At 45.5% G+C, this 16,874-nt stretch overlaps 1 protein-coding gene across 1 annotated transcript in view; it reads right to left on the bottom strand.

The window, feature by feature from the left end:
- Positions 1-16,874, bottom strand: part of VPS4B (vacuolar protein sorting 4 homolog B) — a 242,685-nt gene that overhangs the window by 36,902 nt on the left and 188,909 nt on the right. Inside the window, exon 9 of the mRNA XM_069219440.1 lies at positions 5,580-5,799. Coding sequence (XP_069075541.1) covers positions 5,580-5,799 — 220 coding nt within the window. The remainder of the gene's footprint in view (positions 1-5,579; positions 5,800-16,874) is intronic.

The raw sequence follows: 16,874 nt of genomic DNA, 5'->3' as shown, positions 1-16,874 counted from the left end.
CAAAAACCTATTGGCCTGGAATTGTCTTTGACTGTGTGTTCCTCATTTATTGCTTGTGTGTGTACAACAAATGCTTAACACTACTCCTTTGATAAGCCTACTGCTCGACCACACTACCACAAAATCGAGCATTAGTATTATCCCTTTTTGCCACTATCTTACCTCTAAGGGGAACCCTTGGACTCTGCATACTATTCCTTACTTTGAAATAGTGCATACAGAGCCAACTTCCTACAAAGAGGAAGAGGGAGCAAAGACGTGCACACTTAAAAAAAAAGAAGAAAAGGAACCATCACAACATCAAAATTCAAAGATTCAGACCCTAAGTCACATTTGGTATTTGGAAATGGACAATAAGAAGGGAAATTTGAGACCCCGAAAACGGTCATCGACCAAGCAGCCAGATGGGCTTTTGTGGGAAAGTGAAGCTCTGCAACTCTGCCCGTGACCACGACTTGAGTGTCAGGGCCAGCTAGCCTTCTTGGTGAGGGGATATCACTCAAGGAATCCAAGACCACCTGTCCTGGACCACCAGGACTTGCCTCTTTACCAACACCAGTGTGCCCTGTGAAGAAGAGGAAAGCATTGGAGAGACCAAGACTCAGTGGGGAGCCCTGTTGAATGGACTCCCTAAACGAGGTGTGAGGAAACTGCTGCTGCACCAATAGGGTCACTGCTCGTGTGCAGGACAGAGTTGGTGATTACAGTATGTTAGAAGAAGGCCAAAGTAAAGTTAGCTGTGTGTTGTACTCATTGCGCTGGAGCCGTGCGTAGTAGCAAGGTGGCGGCCCTAATTCCAGGAAAGACTGTTGTGGAAAGGACTGCCGTGGGTTAAGGATATTTGAACACCTGCAGTAGTATGGCAGTGATTCCATGTCCCAGAAGGGGCCACAGTGGGAAAGACTGCTATGCAGTAAGAATAGTAGCCCTGTGTGATAGCAAGGGAGTGACCCCATATGCCGGGAGGGACCACTGTGGAGAATAACACTGTGCTGATCAGGCTGGAGCCCGAGGACTGAAAGTTGCGGTGACCCTGTATGACACAGGGTGTCACCAGAAGAAACAAGGACTGCAATTTTTTCTGTCCCACATTGGAGAAGTGAGAATGCTTTGGGAGCATCTGCGCACCATTACAAAGGCGAGGGACCCCCCACACAGGATCAAGAGACCAAAGGAACACTTTCCCGTCACAAGGAATAGCAGAGAGCCTCTGGTCATTTCAGGAGCGCAATCGTGAGTGAGAGACTTTGGATCCGCTGAATGCTGCCGCTGGAGCCATGTTTGGCCAACTCAGGAGATCAGAACGCTTCACATCTGCTAGTGTAGATAAGAGTGTTTCTGGGCCTGACAGCCCCAGGGGACTTGCTGCTAAAGTCAGTACTGAAGCACTGGAACGAAATGGTTACTTACCAGCAGGAGAATTTTTGCAGTATGAAGGGCTTTCTGAATTCACATGCTTTCCATTATTCTGACACCTAGTGACTGGGTCAGGAATAGTCTTTTCTTTTCCTTTTTTCTCCAGTTGTCTTCGACCCCCATTTGGTGGTATGGCCGTCCCATGTATGACGTCCGACGGCACCCAGGATGCTCCTATGTGTAGTCGCCATATTTGTATTCTTTTTTCTATATTTTGGAATTCTTCCTACTTGTTGTTTTGTGTCTATTGTTCTTGCCTGGTTGCATTATCTCCCATTTCTGGTGAGGCGGGTGGGTCACATGTGAATCCACAAAACTCTTCAGGCTGCAATACTACTCCTACTAGGAAGTAATCATTTTGCTTTTCAGCATGAATGCTTTTCTGTATTCATATTCCTTGCATTAGATTATGTAGTGGTATCCAGTCCCTTGTGTTGGTTGGAATGAAATGTAGGAGAGTCTGCAAACAGGTGCTGCAGTAGTTTTTGTCTCACCTGTGCTTTCCTGTTCATTTGAACAAACACACAGTAATGTTTCCAAATGTGTGTGGGGATGCCCATGTTGCTGCTGGGCAGATTAAGTCTATAGGTAAGTTTGCAAGGAACGCTAACAATTATGCTTTTCTTTCTTGCCGACTGTGCCTTTGGGTGTGTGGGTAGTATTACCCCTTCCCCTTTTGTACTGTTTCTACCATCCATCTTGAGATTGTTCCCTTTGTTATTGTCAACCCTTTGCGACAGATAAAAAGACCTGGTTTCCCTTACAAAACCCTTGTTTCTTGCAGATAGTATAACAAAGCTTTCCTAACATCCAAGGTGTGCAGGGCTCTTTCTACTTCTGTTTGTGGTTCCTTGAAGAACACTGGTAGCTGTATGCTTCGGTAGACATGAAAATGGCTTACTACCTTAGGTAGGAACTGTGGATTTGTCCTGAGAAGCACCTTATCTTTGTTTATTTGGAGGTACGGCTCCGGTATTGTTAGTGCTTACAGTTCGATCAGTCTCTGCAGTGAAATGACAGCAATTAGGAACCCAGTTTTGAGTGACTGATTTGAGATCTGCATTGTGCATAGGCTCAAATGGCTTTGTCATTAATTCTGTTAATATTGTGTTTTATTTCCACACTGGTGCTGGCACTGCTCTTGGTGGATCTTTTTGATCCCTTTAAAAACCTCTCCACTACTGGTAAAGTGACAAAATGTCACATGAGGTGCCCCTCATGTAGGCTACTATTGGTGCCAAGTGTACTTTTAATGATGAAACGGATAAGCTGCTATCCAGCAGGTGGTTAGGGTATGTTAGTACAGTTTCCAGTTCTGTATTTGTTTCCATTCTCCCGTTATTTATGCACCAATGGATGTATCTTTTTGCTGCATAGCATTTTCTTGTGATAGGTTTTCTTGCTTCCTTAAGGATTTCTATTGTCCTGGGCATCAGTATCAGACGCCCGAACTCTATGTATTCAGGAGTCATGCCACTTGGCTGAGTGTTGCAGGTTCCGGGTAGTACACTCTCCCCCCTTCTGTATTGTTAGCAGGTCCTGATCTGCTTTGACTGTGATAATTTGTCTCCTGGAGATCTCTAGTAGATGAGAGTACCAGATATGTCTGACCCATTGAGGGGCTATGCAGATAAAGTAAGCCCCTGGTTGTCTGGCTGTTTCCAGCACCTCGTGTCTAAGGAGGATCGGTGGAAATGTGTAAGTAAATCTCTCACCAGTTTAGTGACAGGGCATCCTCTTGTCACTGGTGGTGTTGAAGCCTGGAGGTGAAGTTTTGGCATTTTGTGTTTTCTGCTGTTGCAAATAGATCTATTGTCGGCCTTCCTCAGGCCCTGAAGATCCTCTCCAGTGTTACTTGTTCTAGCTCCCAATCGTGTGAGCTGCTTTCTGGTCTGCTTAGTCTACGTTTTTTCGTTGTCTGGTAGGTGGATGGTGTAGAGTGGTGATCTTTGAAACTGCCCATTGCCATATTGTGCCTTCCTGTTTGCTCAGGTAAAACATGGTTGCTGTGTTGTCTGATTTAGCACAGATCTTCCTGTGATGTGCGCTTGGAAGGCTCTCAGGGCCAGAAACAGGGTCTTCTTTTCCAGGAAGTTGATGTGCTTCAGAGCATCTGTGTTGTTCCATTGTCTCCGTACTTTTATGTTCCCTGTGTGTGCTTTCCAACCCTTATGAGATACATCTTTTGTGATGGTCACTGTTGGAGTTGGTGTCCTGAATGGTCTTCCTAAGGTCACCTGTCTTGAATTCCACCATTGTATCTCCTTTTGTATCTTTGCTGTGACAACCACTACATCCTCCCAACTCCCGGTGGCTTGTAATTATTTGTTGCAGATCCCTTCTTGGAAAGGTTGCATGTGTAGTCTTGCCTGTGTTATGAGTGGTATGCATGATGCCATCATACCTATTAGTTTCATGACTGTCCTTTGAGACTGCCCCTTCTGGTATTGGTGAACTTGCTGTGGCATTGACTTTATCCTCTTTGAGATAGGGTATACTCATGCTGTCTTTGAGTTTAGGGTTGCTCTCAGGAATACTTTTTTCTGTTCCGGTTGTGGCAACAATTTCTTGTGGTTTATGGCAAAATCCAGACGTCCTAAAGTTATGATTACTGTCTCTTTGGAGTTTATGTTTTGATTTTGCCTTTACTAGCCAATTGTCTAGGTATGGATATACATGTGTTCCTTTCCTTCTTAGGTAAGCTGCAACTGCAGCAAGGCGCTTTGTAAAGACATGTGAGGCTGACTTTATGTCAAATGATAGTACTGTGAACTGGTAGTGTACTCTGTCTAGTACAACTCTCAGGTACTTCTTGTGTCGCTATTCAAAGGTAAGCTTCCATCTCTTGACTATATGCGATGTATGTGCTGAGTCCTGCGGGAGCGGTTGAGCTAAATTTTCCCAGGGAAGAGGTGAATGAAAATCTTTTGCTGCCTAACATAAGGCACCTCAGGAAGCTTGAGGGTGAATGAGGCCTCACTAGAGTCCGATTTCGGCATAGAGACATGTGAGGATCTTAATCATGGAATGGGCTTCAGAGTAAGCTCTGAGACATACTTTGGCTCCAAGGGTGACTTTTCTGAGGCTCAGGGTAAAGCCTGCATGGTGGATGGTGAGATTTGGTGCTCTTTTACCGGAGGCTTTTCCAGAGCTGAGGGTGTCTTTTGGGGTAGAGAGGTCTCGGAGGTTGAAGTCATACCCGAAGGTAGGTGTCTGTTGTGGTTTGCGTCAGGGATCAATGCCTGACTCTGGAGGGATACTCTGACTCGATGTGAGGATGCTTACAAATCCAATTCCCTTAGGGATTAATACACAGTGAACATGGTGGTTTGAAGGCTTTAACAGTAACTATTGTCCTGAGGCCTGTGCTCTGGTGCAAAGGAGATTCCACCACCTCTACTTCCGAACTGTAAGGGTACAAAGCATTTCAAACTTGCCCCTCCCGCGCCAACTGAGTACCTGAAAGTGCAAGCTCTTCTTGTTCTGTGCCCATGATGACCTGTGAGTGTAGACACTGCATCTTGTGATGTGCCCAGGGGCATTTGCGTCATAAGAGATAATGCACTTTTTGCACTTGCACACTTTATATGCCAAGTAGGTTGAATCCTCATGCTCTGTAGACAAGCTAAGGCTACAGATATGATGCTGGTCAGACCAGTGAAATCTTGAGTTACGTTTAGGAGAAAATTGGATAACAAAAAAAAAATCCCTCCTCTTAACGATCACTATCAATACGACCAGAGTCACCTTGAGGAAGCAGCATTGGTGTAGGATACCACACGGTCACTAATCCACATGGGTATCACAGAAGGTCATGGCCAAGATGTAATTGGTCCTGGAGCTGGAACAGGAATGTCTAAACGAGATGGTGGAAATCTTTTCTCTGGTATATTGTGGGCTAATGTAGGAATCAGTAGGTATCTTGTGAAAGAACATATTTCCCCTCCCCCCCCAAAAAAACCATTGCAAACATCTATGCCCAAAAGTAGATGGCAGGAGTATGCACAGCACACGTTTAAAGCAACACATGCTATAAACACAACATTTTCCGAGGATACTAAATGCTCAGGTGGATTATTTGGTAGGATTCAAAAACACCTAAATAAAAAAAGTGATTAGAGTTACACTCACTATATAGTTCATTAAAACTTTAAAATACGTACCTTTTTAAAGTGAGTAGCTGATTGAACTTTTCTTACTGGCTGCATCAGAGCATCACGTACAATAATGCTTATGTCGGCACCTGAATAGCCTTCTGTTAGCTGACCAAGCGTTTGATAGTCAGATTCCTGCAAGGAGTTTGGTGTTGACCCAAGGTGAAGTTTGAACATAGCAGCACGAGCATGTGCTTCAGGCAAGGGGATGTAAATACGCTTCTCAAACCTTTAAAAGATAGCAAAGCAATATTTAAAAGACAAACAATTTTCACAACATTTAATTCAAGACAAAATTAAAAAATCATGCTTTATTCTAATAATTGTACCACTTCTCTTTTCAGAAAAGATGAAAAAATAATTGTCATTGCACTAAGAAAAAGCAAGAAAGGAGTTCAGTACGAAAATGCTACTTACCTTTGGTAATAATCTCTCTGGTGGACACTATCTACCTGCAAATTACTCACCTTTGAATATCCAGGTGCCAGACTGGATCTGTAAACTTCTGAATTAGTTATCCAGTGCTATTAGGGGTCATTGGCTCAGAATGGCAAGCATCATTTAGTGAGTACAATGCCAGGCTGGCTGCCGAAAAAGTTATTTCCACACCTTCCAACTTTTTGGGGGGTGAGTAGGGAACGCTCCTGGGTCAATTTAGTAGTGGAGAAGACTTGGGCCACCAAACTCTCTGAAGAAACATGAAGGGATACGAATGCAAGGTTTTCAGGAGCAGGCCTGTAGTTTTGTGCTATTGTCCGGTTTACCACCAGAAATGATGATAGCTTAGACCCTGTTTTTTTTCACTGTCTCATTAAGACCATTAAAGGGAAGCTGGAGCTCCACAGTGGTGGCATTTGACTACAGGACAATAGTCAAGATGTTTGGCCTATATTCCACCAAAAGTAGGGGGGAGGTTCAGCTCTTCAGCTGTTTCCTTAAGCACTCCATGGAAACAAGTCATATCTGCAGGTGCTGAACCAGAGACTGGATCAATCTCAATGTCGGGTAACATAGCCAGTCCACTGAAATTCTGAAGGACCATCAGATCTCAAGCATCAGAGGAGTGTAAAGGGTCACTGTCATCTGTGGTCCCTGGGCCGCCTGGGGAAAGCTGGTCAGAGTTTGACCCGCAGAGATTATGTTTAGTGTACCAATATTGCATATAGCACAGCTCCTTCTCCCGGAAACCGTATCTCCTCTTAGAGGAAGTCAAGCCTCTCTTCTACATCTCATTCTCTTCACAAGGGTGTAAGAGTGGGCCATGAAGATTTTGGAGGGGGTATGTGTGTGTGTGTGTGTGTGTGTGTGGGGCGGGGGGGGTTGGGAGGTACTGGAGATAATGGTGGAGGACCTCGGGGTGCTGAAGACGGCAGCAGTGTAGGCAGCTCTGACAAGGAGCCTGGGAAGGGGCTGCAGCCAGGTGGCACTGGGAGGAACACGTACAGCGTTAAAGTCTGGACTCTGAGGGAGGCACCAAAGGGTTCCCTGGGACAGACGGGCACACCAGAGGGGACTGTCACTCTCCTTAACAGGTCCAACTTCACCCGGAGGAAGAAGGATGGCTCTGTATCGAGGACCATAAACCCTGGATACTCCTGTATCTGTATCACCCTCTGTACTAGAGGCAGCAGCACCTAGTCAGGTAGTGCTGACAAAGCCAGAGGGCACAACACCACTAATTCCAACGGCAATGTCAGAGGAGGTGACTTATCCTTGAGTTTGCGCCTCCAGGGTGAAGTGTTTTTTCTTGTTTTTGTAAGACATTCAAAAGGTGATTGATGCAACTAGTCTAACCACTGACAATCGTTATGGTTTGCTTTTCAAACTACTCTTTTTTTACCCACGGTGCCTGACTTATACAAATCAGTACTGACCATGCTCAAGGTTACAGTCTGTACCAAACTGCTAGGCAAGGCACCCTCCACAACGAATTACAACCCCAGACCAATTTCAACCTTATGTTTCATCAGTGAGGTAGAGCCTGTGGCACAGCGAGTAGGGGACCCACTTCAGGAAATACTCTTAGACACTTAGATTGCTACACAATGCACACAAAGGTGATGGGAGGAATGCTTGCAACAGTCCAAACACTAGCAATCACTCAGGGTAGCATTCAAACCCATCATTTTTAAACTCATTGGGCTACTCTAAGCAAAGGGATGGTTTATGCAAATCACTACTGCCCCTGCTCTTAATAGCAACAGTCCATCTTGTTATGCTATCTCCACATCTCAAAGACTTGGAAGACAGGGAGGAAGGATAATATGAACTGGGTCTTGTTCTGGCTCTTAGCTTAACCACGAACGTCTACAACCCCCCTACAGTCTCATGGGCCAGAGAGATCATGGCTTCCCTCTTTGATGGTTTTGGTATTCATGCTGAGGCAGAGCTCAAATAACCATGAATGGTGAGGTGGGTGTCTGCATGCTCCCTCCCCAAACCATAACTGCACCAACCCCACCTCAGTCCTGGTCCACTGGTGCAGGCGTATTTTGTTTTAAATTTATAGCTTTTTTTTTTCCCCCTCTGGCGCCGGAGGAGGAGGGTGGGGGGGGCAAGGGGGGTAATGGGAGTCATGTATTCATACCTTGTCCCCAATGTCTTACTCTTTCTTTATTTTTTACTATGTGTCAGGCAGGGGACTGAGTCCCAGAGTCCTAAAATGGCTGCTACCACATCTTTGTTGTTGGGGTGGCAGTCACTCAGATCTTATCTCAATCTCTGTGCCTCTGCAGATCCTCCATGAGGCAAAATATACATGAATTCAGGACCTTAATTTCTCCAAAACTATTGAAACTAAATCATAAAAAGCACACTTTCTGAACAAAGATCTAGCTTTCTGCCAAACTTGAAGTAATTCCATTCAGCCACTTTGTTTGAAGCTGTGTCTAATTTTCCTATGGAAAATTGCACAGAGAAAAAAAATCTAGAACTACCTGAACTATAACGACTGTCACTGGGTAATGAAAATGTCACTTACCCAGTGTACATCTGTTCGTGGCATCAGTCGCAGTAGATTCGCATGTTCTGCAATAGCTCGCCATCTGGTGTTGGGCCGGAGTGTTACAAGTTGTTTTTCTTCGAAGAAGTCTTTCGAGTCACGGGACCGAGTGACTCCTCCTTTTGTCTCCATTGCGCATGGGCGTCGACTCCATCTTCGATTGTTTTTCCCCGCAGAGGGTGAGGTAGGAGTTGAATTGTAGTAATAATGCCCATGCAATGGAGTGACTAAGTATGCACCTATTTAAGGTTGAGATGACACATATATAAATAATTGAAGGTAACTTCCAAACTGCTACAGGCTCCCGGGGAGGCGGGTGGGCACATGCGAATCTACTGCGACTGATGCCACGAACAGATGTACACTGGGTAAGTGACATTTTCAGTTCGATGGCATCTGTCGCTGTAGATACGCATGTTCTGCATAGACTAGTAAGCAGTTATTTCCCCAAAAGCGGTGGATCAGCCTGTAGGAGTGGAAGTAGTCTGAAATAATGTTCTTAATACAGCTTGACCTACTGTGGCTTGTTGTGCGGATAACACGTCTACACAGTAGTGCTTGGTGAATGTGTGAGGCGTAGACCATGTGGCTGCCTTACATATTTCTTGCATTGGGATGTTTCCTAGAAAGGCCATGGTAGCACCTTTCTTTTTGGTTGAGTGTGCCCTTGGTGTAATGGGCAGCTGTCGTTTAGCTTTAAGGTAGCAGATTTGGATGCATTTAACTATCCATCTGGCTATACCTTGTTTTGAAATTGGGTTTCCTGCATGAGGTTTTTGAAATGCAATAAAGAGTTGTTTAGTCTTTCTGATGTTTTTTGTTCTGTCAATGTAATACATCAATGCTCTTTTGACATCTAATGTATGTAGTGCCCTTTCAGCTACGGTATCTGGCTGTGGAAAGAACACTGGAAGTTCCACTGTTTGATTTAGATGGAACGGTGAAATAACCTTTGGCAAAAATTTAGGATTGGTCCTTAGGACGACTTTATTTTTGTGTAGTTGTATAAAAGGTTCCTGTATTGTAAACGCCTGAATCTCGCTTACTCTTCTTAGGGAAGTAATGGCGATGAGAAATGCCACCTTCCAGGTTAGGAACTGTATGTCGCAGGAGTGCATGGGTTCAAAAGGTGGACCCATAAGTCTAGTTAGGACAACATTTAGGTTCCATGAAGGAACAGGTAGTGTTCTTGGTGGTATAATTCTCCTAAGGCCCTCCATGAATGCTTTAATGACTGGTATCTTATATAGGGAAGTTGAATAGGTAGTCTGCAGGTATGCAGATATTGCTGCAAGGTGTATTTTAATGGAAGAGAAAGCTAGGTTAGATTTTTGTAAGTGAAGCAAGTAACCCACTACATGTTCTGGAGTTGTGTGTAATGGTTGTATTTGATTAATATGGCAGTAGCAAACAAACCTCTTCCATTTACTTGCATAGCAGTGCCTGGTGGATGGCCTTCTGGCTTGTTTTATGACTTCCATACATTCTTGGGTAAGTTGTAAGTGCCCGAATTCTAGGATTTCAGGAGCCAGATTGCTAGATTCAGCGATGCTGGATCTGGGTGTCTGATCTTTTGGTTGTGCTGTGTCAACAGATCTGGCCAGTTGGGCAATTTGATGCAGGGTACCACTGATAGGTCTAGCAGCGTTGTGTACCAGGGTTGCCTTGCCCAAGTTGGTGCTATCAATATGAGTTTGAGTTTGCTTTGACTGAGTTTGTTTACCAGGTAAGGAAGGAGAGGGAGAGGAGGAAAAGCGTAAGCAAATATCCCTGACCAGTTCATCCATAGGGCATTGCCTTGGGATTGTTTGTGTGGGTATCTGGATGCGAAGTTTTGGCATTTTGCGTTCTCCTTTGTCGCAAACAAGTCTATCTGAGGTGTTCCCCAGAGTTTGAAATAAGTGTTCAGAATTTGGGGGTGAATTTCCCATTCGTGGACCTGTTGATGATCTCGAGAGAGATTGTCTGCGAGTTGATTTTGGATCCCTGGTATAAACTGTGCTATTAGGCGAATTTGGTTGTGAATTGCCCAATGCCAAATTTTTTGTGCTAGCAGGCTTAACTGCGTGGAGTGCGTCCCCCCCTGCTTGTTTAGATAATACATTGTTGTCATGTTGTCTGTTTTGACGAGAATGTATTTGTGAACTATTATTGGTTGGAAAGCTTTTAGTGCTTGAAAAACTGCTAGAAGTTCTAGGTGATTGATATGCAGTTTTATTTGATGTACGTTCCATTGTCCTTGTATGCTGTGTTGATCGAGGTGTGCTCCCCACCCTGTCATGGAAGCATCTGTTGTTATTACGTATTGTGGCACTGGGTCTTGGAAAGGCCGCCCCTTGTTTAAATTTATGTTGTTCCACCACAGAAGCGAGAGGTAAGTTTGGCGGTCTATTAACACCAGATCTAGAAGGTGACCCTGTGTTTGAGACCACTGTGATGCTAGGCATTGTTGTAAGGGCCTCATGTGCAGTCTTGCGTTTGGGACAATGGCTATGCATGAAGACATCATGCCTAGGAGTTGTAATACCATCTTTGACTGTATCTTTTGTGTTGGATACATGCGTTGTATGATGGTGTTGAAATTTAGAATTCTTTGTGGACTTGGAGTGGCTACTCCCTTTGATGTGTCTATTATGGCTCCTAGGTATTGTTGTACCTTGCGCGGCAGAATGTTGGATTTTGTAAAGTTGACGGTGAACCCGAGTTTGAAGAGGGTTTGTATGATCTGATTTGTGTGATTTGAGCACTGTATGAACGAATGGGCCTTGATTAGCCAGTCGTCCAAATATGGGAACACATGTATTTGCTGCCTTCTTATGTGTGCAGTGACTACCGCTAGACATTTGGTAAAGACTCTTGGTGCGGTTGTTAATCCGAAAGGCAGTACCTTGAATTGGTAATGTATTCCTTTGAATACAAACCTTAGGTATTTCCTGTGCGATGGGTGTATTGGTATATGGAAATAAGCATCCTTGAGGTCTAAAGTTGCCATGTAGTCGTGTAGTTTTAGCAATGGCAATACTTCTTGTAGTGTGACCATGTGGAAGTGGTCTGATTTGATGAAAGTGTTCACTACTCTGAGGTCTAGGATTGGTCTCAGTGTTTTGTCCTTTTTTGGTATCAGAAAGTACAGGGAGTAAACTCCTGTGTTTATTTGTGTGTTTGGCACTAATTCGATTGCATTCTTTTGCAATAGTGCCTGCACTTCTATCTCCAGGAGATTGGAATGGTGTGTTGTTAAATTTTGTGCTTTTGGTGGTATGTTTGGAGGGAATTGTAGAAATTCTATGCAATAACCATGTTGGATAATTGCTAGAACCCAAGTGTCTGTAGTGATTTTCTCCCATGCTTTGTAATAATGACCTATTCTTCCCCCCACTGGTGTTGTGTGGAGGGGGTGAGTGACATGTGAGTCACTGTTTAGTAGTAGGGGTTTTGGGGCTTTGAAATCTTCCTCTATTTCTAGGGAATTGCCCTCCTCTATATTGTCCCCGAAAACCTCCTCTATACTGTCCCTGGTAACTGGACGGTGTGGCTTGTGAGGTGCTGGCTTGTGTGCTTTGACCCCGAAACCCCCCTCGAAAGGGCGTTTTACGGAATGTGCTGTAATACCCTCTGCTCTGCGGGGAGTAGAGTGCGCCCATGGCTTTGGCAGTGTCCGTATCTTTTTTGAGTTTCTCAATCGCTGTGTCCACTTCTGGACCGAACAGTTCTTTTTCATTAAAAGGCATATTGAGAACTGCTTGTTGAATCTCTGGTTTAAATCCAGACGTTCGGAGCTATGCATGCCTTCTGATAGTTACAGATGTATTAATTGTCCGTGCAGCTGTATCTGCAGCGTCCATGGAGGAGCGTATCTGGTTGTTGGAGATGGTCTGTCCCTCCTCAACCACTTGTTTTGCCCTATTTTGTAAGTCCTTGGGCAGATGTTCAATGAGATGTTGCATCTCGTCCCAGTGGGCTCTGTCATAGCGCGCAAGTAGTGCCTGGGAGTTCGCGATGCGCCACTGGTTTGCAGCTTGTGCTGCGACTCTTTTACCAGCTGCATCGAACTTGCGGCTTTCTTTATCTGGGGGTGGTGCATCTCCAGATGTGTGAGAGTTGGCCCTTTTCCTAGCTGCTCCTACAACGACAGAGTCTGGTGGCAGCTGTGTAGTGATAAAAACCGGGTCCGTAGGAGGCGCCTTATACTTTTTTTCCACCCTTGGTGTGATTGCCCTACTTTTGACCGGCTCCTTAAAGATGTCTTTTGCGTGCCGGAGCATACCAGGGAGCATAGGCAGGCTTTGGTATGAGCTGTGGGTGGAGGAGAGTGTGTTGAATAAGAAATCATCCTCGACCTGTTCTGAGTGGAGGCTTACGTTGTGAAATTGTGCTGCTCTAGCCACCACTTGAGAGTACGCGGTGCTGTCTTCTGGTGGAGATGGCTTTGTAGGGTATGCCTCCGGACTGTTATCTGACACTGGGGCGTCGTATAGGTCCCATGCGTCCTGATCTTGGTCACCCTGGCTCATGGTGGTGTGAGCTGGGGAGTGTGATGGAGTTTGTGCTGGTGAAACGTTAATCACGGGCGGAGGAGAGGGTGGTGGGGTAACTCTTTTCACCACTTTTGGTTGTGGTGTTTGTTCCGTCTGGAACTCCAACCTTCTCTTTCTCCTAATGGGGGGAAGGGTGCTTATTTTTCCTGTCCCCTGCTGAATGAAGATACGCTTTTGCGTATGGTCCACATCAGTTGCTTGTAGCTCTTCCTCAAACCTATGCTTCTGCATTTGGGAGGTTAGCGAGTGCTCTTCTGTATAAGAGCCTGAAGCTGGGTCGCTTGCAGTTTGTTTCGGCATCGAAACTTTGTCTGCGTGTTTTTTCGGCTCCGAGGTGACTTTTTTCCTTTTCGGGGCCGAAACCTCTTGGCGTCGATCTGTTTCGGTGCCGCTGTCTCGGCGTCGAGCCGTGTCCACACCGGCATCTCGGTGTCGAGGCTTGTCTCCAGCACTTTCTCGGTCCCGAGAAGGCTGCGTGCCGGTGTCTCGACCGGAGTCGGACGATCTCGGCACTGTTTGGGCCTTTTTCGGTGCCGACGGTCGGTCACCGATTTTATGGGTCGAGCCATGGCCTGGTGGCAGTGGCGTCCCCTGGGCCTTGTAAATGTTCCTCTGAGTGGATTTCGACGTCTTACTCACGGTTTGTGTATCGTCGAATCCTTCGGAGTCTGAGTCTTGGATCGAGAAGGTACCTTCCTCTTCCTCGAACTCCCGTTGGGCTGTCGGTGCGGACGCCATCTGAAGTCTTCTGGCTCGACGGTCTCGGAGTGTTTTTCGGGACCGGAACGCACGACAGGCCTCGCAGGTGTCTTCGCTGTGCTCAGGTGACAGGCACAGGTTGCAGACCAAGTGTTGGTCTGTGTAGGGGTATTTATTGTGGCATTTGGGGCAGAAACGGAACGGGGTCCGTTCCATCGGCGTTCTTCAGCACGCGGTCGGGCCGACCAGGCCCCGACGGAGGATCGAAAAACTACCCCGAAGGGCACCGGAGCTCTTCGATCTTCGATGCGGTGTGGAATCTAAGTACGCCGATCCCGAACGCAACAATACCGACGAAAATCTTCCGAAATTAGCTAATTTTCCGTTCCGAAACTCGGAGCGACAGGAACACGTCCGAACCCGATGGCGGAAAAAAAACAATCGAAGATGGAGTCGACGCCCATGCGCAATGGAGACAAAAGGAGGAGTCACTCGGTCCCGTGACTCGAAAGACTTCTTCGAAGAAAAACAACTTGTAACACTCCGGCCCAACACCAGATGGCGAGCTATTGCAGAACATGCGTATCTACAGCGACAGATGCCATCGAACTTTATTTTTCAGACAGACCGATTATATGGTACAAAATGTACCCAGGGCCCAGAAGGTAAATGTCTCAAGTGCACAGCAGCACCCATTGTGCCATGCACTACAGTGACAGTGCAAAAGCGGACTTCAGGCTGACTGTAACCGGACTGTGTCAGTTTAAATGCTACAATTTAACCTGTCAAAATAAACCCCTTTTGACAGGTCCAAACCTTCCTTTTAAATATTTATAAATCACCCCTATGCACGGTGCCTGTATTTAAAAATAGAGCATGCAGAAATGTAATGTTTAAAGCCTCTTTACAGTGATTAGAACCTATGTAGAAAACTAGAGCACAGATTAAAATCTTAATAATGCATCTTGGGAATTGAACGAGCTAGAAAAATAATCAAACAATAGTTATTAAAAATATAAGTCAATTTTGAGGTTGTATTTTGAATGACTTTTAGAGCACTGTGACTTTTAGAAAGTTAACGTTTTCTTGTCTGAAATTACTGGAGGATAAATTTGCATATGCTCTCCCACTTCTACAAGGCAGTATTAAGCAGCTGAATATGTATGAAAAATACTTCCTAGTAGTAAACAACAAGCTGACCTGAAGCTCCTCAGACCCACAAATATGCAGGGTGAGGGCTGAGAGCATATTTTTTCACATTACAGCGTCAAATCCTGCATGACTGGTCTGTTGAGTTTTTATATATATCACTGGGGCAAACTTGAAAGGAAACAGTAAATGCACAAGAATTGTTTTGGCTCCCAGTGTTAACTGTAAAAATCTAAAGACAAAAGTCTTGTGCGACAAAGGAGGTCCTTCAGCAACGAGGCAGAGGATGCACAAGAATTGTTTTGGCATCCTGTCTGGTTGCTAGACTTCCACCAGACGTCTGCCTCTGGGACTACTGAGGCTACCGGCAGCTGGTTCACACTGGATTTTGGTGTGAGATGTGGTAGGACACTAAAATTACCATAGTATATTCACACACACCCCTAGCCACCAAAGCCCAATCTTAGAGTGGCCAAAGACTTTTGCCGTCTTGAAAATGGCCAAAATAGGTGGGGTTGGCCCTGGGATCTTACCACACCAACCTATTAACTTGTGCGAGCCATAAAAGAGGCATCTCCAGGCACCCACTTCAGAACACTCCGAAATCTGAGGAAGAACAGAAGAAGACTGCACCTGCAGCCTGTGATATGTGAGGAGCCCTGAACAATTGGACCTGCTCCTTCTTGTACCACCGACAAAGAAGTGACTCCAAGAGTCATAAGACTGACCTCTTGTTCAAGCTACAGGGATACAAGCTAGAAAAGGCCTAGTTTTGCAACTGCCCAGATGACCAGTGGAAACCGGATCTGGACTGGAGCCAGCTGTCGGCCTCTGACACCCTGTGAGTCTTTGAGGCCTCCCCAGAGTCCTAGGGGGCTTTAGAAGTGTACCCCTGTGGTGGATTGGAAATTAAAGGACTAAATTAGAGGTAAAATCTTTGACTACAACAAACCTGGTTGGTGTATTCGACCTGTGCTCGACAGCTACCCACCTCAAAATGTGCCTCAGTAGAGGTCTACTGCGAACATAGACTATAATTCGCAATTTGTGTTTTATGGTGCTATATCTAGTTAAAGCTTTAAAAATGTATATCTCCAGTTCGCCTTATTGGATGTTTAGCTTTTTATGTCATTTTGTTTATTAAGTTTTACTCTTTTTCAAACTCTGTTTGTGATTTTATTTGTTTGTATTCCATTTCATTTCTATGTTATTACAGTTTCGGTACTACATAAATACTTTACACAGTGCCCCAAACCTGTCTGATGTGTGCCATAGCTACCAGAGAGTGAGCTCAGGTTAATTTACTGAATTTAAGGGCTCAACTTGGAGGAGATGCAAACATGCTGTGGCAGCTGCAAGAGACATAGTGCACAGGGTTTCTGTCCTGTTTGGGAAGGCAAAGGCTTACCTCCACCAAAGTTGGACAGCTGGCAGAGAGGAGCAAGAGGACGACTCCGGACCACCACCCGTGATGTAGGATCCAAGCTGCTCAGCAGGAGAGGCGATCCACGCAGCCAATCGCCACTTGTTGTAGGTGCCTGTGGTTGCAGGGAAGAGACTCTTTCACTCCAAGGGAGATTCTTCTTCTTGTGCAGGCGGAAGAGTTGTAGTCTTCTGAGGATGCACGGTGAGTAAATTGTTGCAACATTGGCAGGAGCCCTGGAAATAATGTTGCTGAAGAGTCCTTTCTATTTGGAAGCATCTGGTCAGGTCCTGGAGTTTCCAGTCGCAGTTCTAAAGGCCAGAAGTAGAGGTTGCAGAGGAGTCCTGCTGGAATCTTGCAAGCCGAATCTGAGAGCCCACCCAAGAGAGAGATCTTAAATAGCCCTCAAAGGGGGATTGGTAACCTAATCAGTTAAGCACCTATAAGGAGGGGGCTCTGACATCACCGGTCTGGCCTGGCCACTTAGATGCTCC

Source organism: Pleurodeles waltl, chromosome 2_2 (genome assembly GCF_031143425.1).
Source record: "Pleurodeles waltl isolate 20211129_DDA chromosome 2_2, aPleWal1.hap1.20221129, whole genome shotgun sequence".
NCBI lineage: Eukaryota > Metazoa > Chordata > Amphibia > Caudata > Salamandridae > Pleurodeles > Pleurodeles waltl.
The sequence above is the reverse complement of the archived record's forward strand: the minus strand, read 5'-3'. Positions and strand labels throughout refer to the sequence as shown.